Source organism: Sinocyclocheilus anshuiensis, unplaced genomic scaffold, assembly GCF_001515605.1.
Source record: "Sinocyclocheilus anshuiensis isolate Anshui unplaced genomic scaffold, SAMN03320099.WGS_v1.1 scaffold260, whole genome shotgun sequence".
Taxonomy (NCBI): Eukaryota; Metazoa; Chordata; class Actinopteri; order Cypriniformes; family Cyprinidae; genus Sinocyclocheilus; species Sinocyclocheilus anshuiensis.
In genome coordinates, this window is record NW_015557134.1 from 1,547,348 (window position 1) to 1,549,648 (window position 2,301).

At 37.9% G+C, this 2,301-nt stretch overlaps 1 protein-coding gene across 2 annotated transcripts in view; it reads right to left on the reverse strand.

Annotated features, from left to right (window-relative positions):
• ppp3ccb (protein phosphatase 3, catalytic subunit, gamma isozyme, b) overlaps nt 1–2,301 on the reverse strand; it is a 38,900-nt gene that overhangs the window by 16,818 nt on the left and 19,781 nt on the right. For both annotated transcript variants that reach the window (XM_016473117.1, XM_016473116.1), the window contains exon 5: nt 1,227–1,372. In XM_016473117.1, the coding sequence (XP_016328603.1) occupies nt 1,227–1,372 (146 nt within the window). The remainder of the gene's footprint in view (nt 1–1,226; nt 1,373–2,301) is intronic.

Below are 2,301 nucleotides of genomic sequence, written 5' to 3' on the forward strand. Positions count from 1 at the left end.
AACTCCGATTGGATTCATCTGAAAGAAGGAAGTCATATACGCCTAGGATGGCTTGAGGGTGAGTAAATAATGGGCCAATTTTCATTTTTGGGTGAACTATCCCTTTAATTCTGACTCTCAAAGTGCATTAGATAGAGTAATTTAACTTTAAAATGTACAAAATTTAATTTTTTCTTCAATTCTTCATTTGCCTTTTTTTTTTTTTTAATATTGCAATAAATATCGTATCATGGACTTCATATCCTAACCCTAACAAAATAAATTGGTTGACTGAAAACAAGACAACCATCCTGAACATCTATTTTGTTGTAATTATATAATAAAATAACCATTTTAAATGTAACACAAATTAAGAATATATTAAAAAGTGTCTTACTGTTACCGTTATTTTTATTATTTTTGTTATTACTATTTATGTAGATCATCATATTTATATAAATCATTCATTATTATAATAAATTTAAGTGTTTACATATTAAATAATAATAATAATAATAATAATAAATTATGATTATTATTATTAGTAATAATAATAATAATAATGAATATGAATGGCTCAGGATGGTTGATGCTCATTAATGACAGCAGCAGTATTTATAGGCCGCTGTCCCTTTAAAACCTGATGCACAGATCTGATATAATGATACACATCACATCTGATTTCTTTCTCAGCTGTTTTCATTCACTTGAGACATAACTGACTGTGTTTACCTGAATGATTGTCGACCTGGGTATTTTGTCATAATTTTATGTGTATGTGTCTGTTCAGAGGATTCAGAAGAGGATTCAGTTCGGTGTGCGCGCGCCATCTGAAACGCGTGCGCGATGATTATTATTATTAGTAATAATAATAATAATAATGAATGGCTCAGGATGGTTGCTAGTTGTCTAACAACTGATAATTTCGAATGGTGAAGTAGAATAGTGAGTTTATAGAGATTTTAAAGCTATCTTTTTTTTAGCTCGAATATTCTTAGCTGCAGTGCTTTAAAAGGAGATCAGTTTAAAGATGTAACTTCTCAGAGAGGGTTTCAGCATGTTGACATCTTGCTGCGCTTTAGCGGTACAACTCCCTCCGAGAAGTTGCATGTCTAAATTCATTCCCTTTAAAGAATCATCACAACAGCAAAACAAGCATCACCTTCATAACAAATTCAGCACCTTCCAATACTGTCCTACCATGAGTATGGCACACACACAATACAACAGCCCCACATCTTTCTTACTTTCCGGATGTCGTCGAGGCAGGTGATCTCGGGGGACAGGCCTCCGTGAACGCACAGGAACTGCTGGTTGAGCAGAGCGGCCAGGGGAAGGCAGTCAAAGGCCTCCATGCAGGCGTCATACACACGCTCCGAGTACTTAATCTTGCCTGCGATGAGAGAACCACAATAAAAAACACCCATGTATCTCCAAACAGGCGCAAGCGGAGTGAATGAGCTTTTCAAGCCAAGGCTGTCACACCGTCCGCTTGACATATCACAGTAATGCTGGGTGGGTGAGGGCAGCCCGGGGCTTGCCAACTTTCCAAGGCTGAAGGAATAGATGGAGGAGGAGGAGGATGTCATATGCCTTGTTAGGTGATGTTGCAGCAGAACCGTGTGCTAATTGGGATGAACTGAGGAAAGCAGCGCGGCGGGAGTCTGATTAAAGGAGGCTGAGGCCAGAGACAGGTTACACGTGGAACAAGGGCCGCATACCGCCGTTAAATCCTGACATTTTAGAACGGGCCAGCCGTGCTACGTATTGTAAACAGCAGCACTGACAGATGAGAAACAGGCTGCCTCGTGATGAGCAAAGAACAACACTGCAATGAGCCAGCAAGTGGTGAAGTAGCACATCATTATCAAAGGCCCTTTGATTAGCTGGACTGAGAAACAGCCAGCCTCGAACTAGGCTGAATGAACGCATTAACAGCCAAGATTCTGCTGATCTAAACAGGAATGCCATTGTCCACTGGCTGGTTCCTGATTGGCTAAATTAGGGAGTTTTCATTGGAGAGTTTTTGGTGGAGAACCTCTGATTCATTTGACCTCAGAGTTCCGTTTGTTTTGTTGACATGAATCGAAGGTCAACGTTTTGTTAGCTATCAGGTCTGCAACTAACGATTAGTTTGATAATTGATCAAACTGTATTTGATTAATTAGATTAAAAAGCCAAACATTATTTTCTGTAATGTATTGCACAAACTAAAATAAATGTATATATTAATTCAAAATGATAAAGATTCTACTTAGTTATACACAGACTCATACCACCTAAATGTAAAAAAAAATAAATAAAAACTGGGCTATATATATA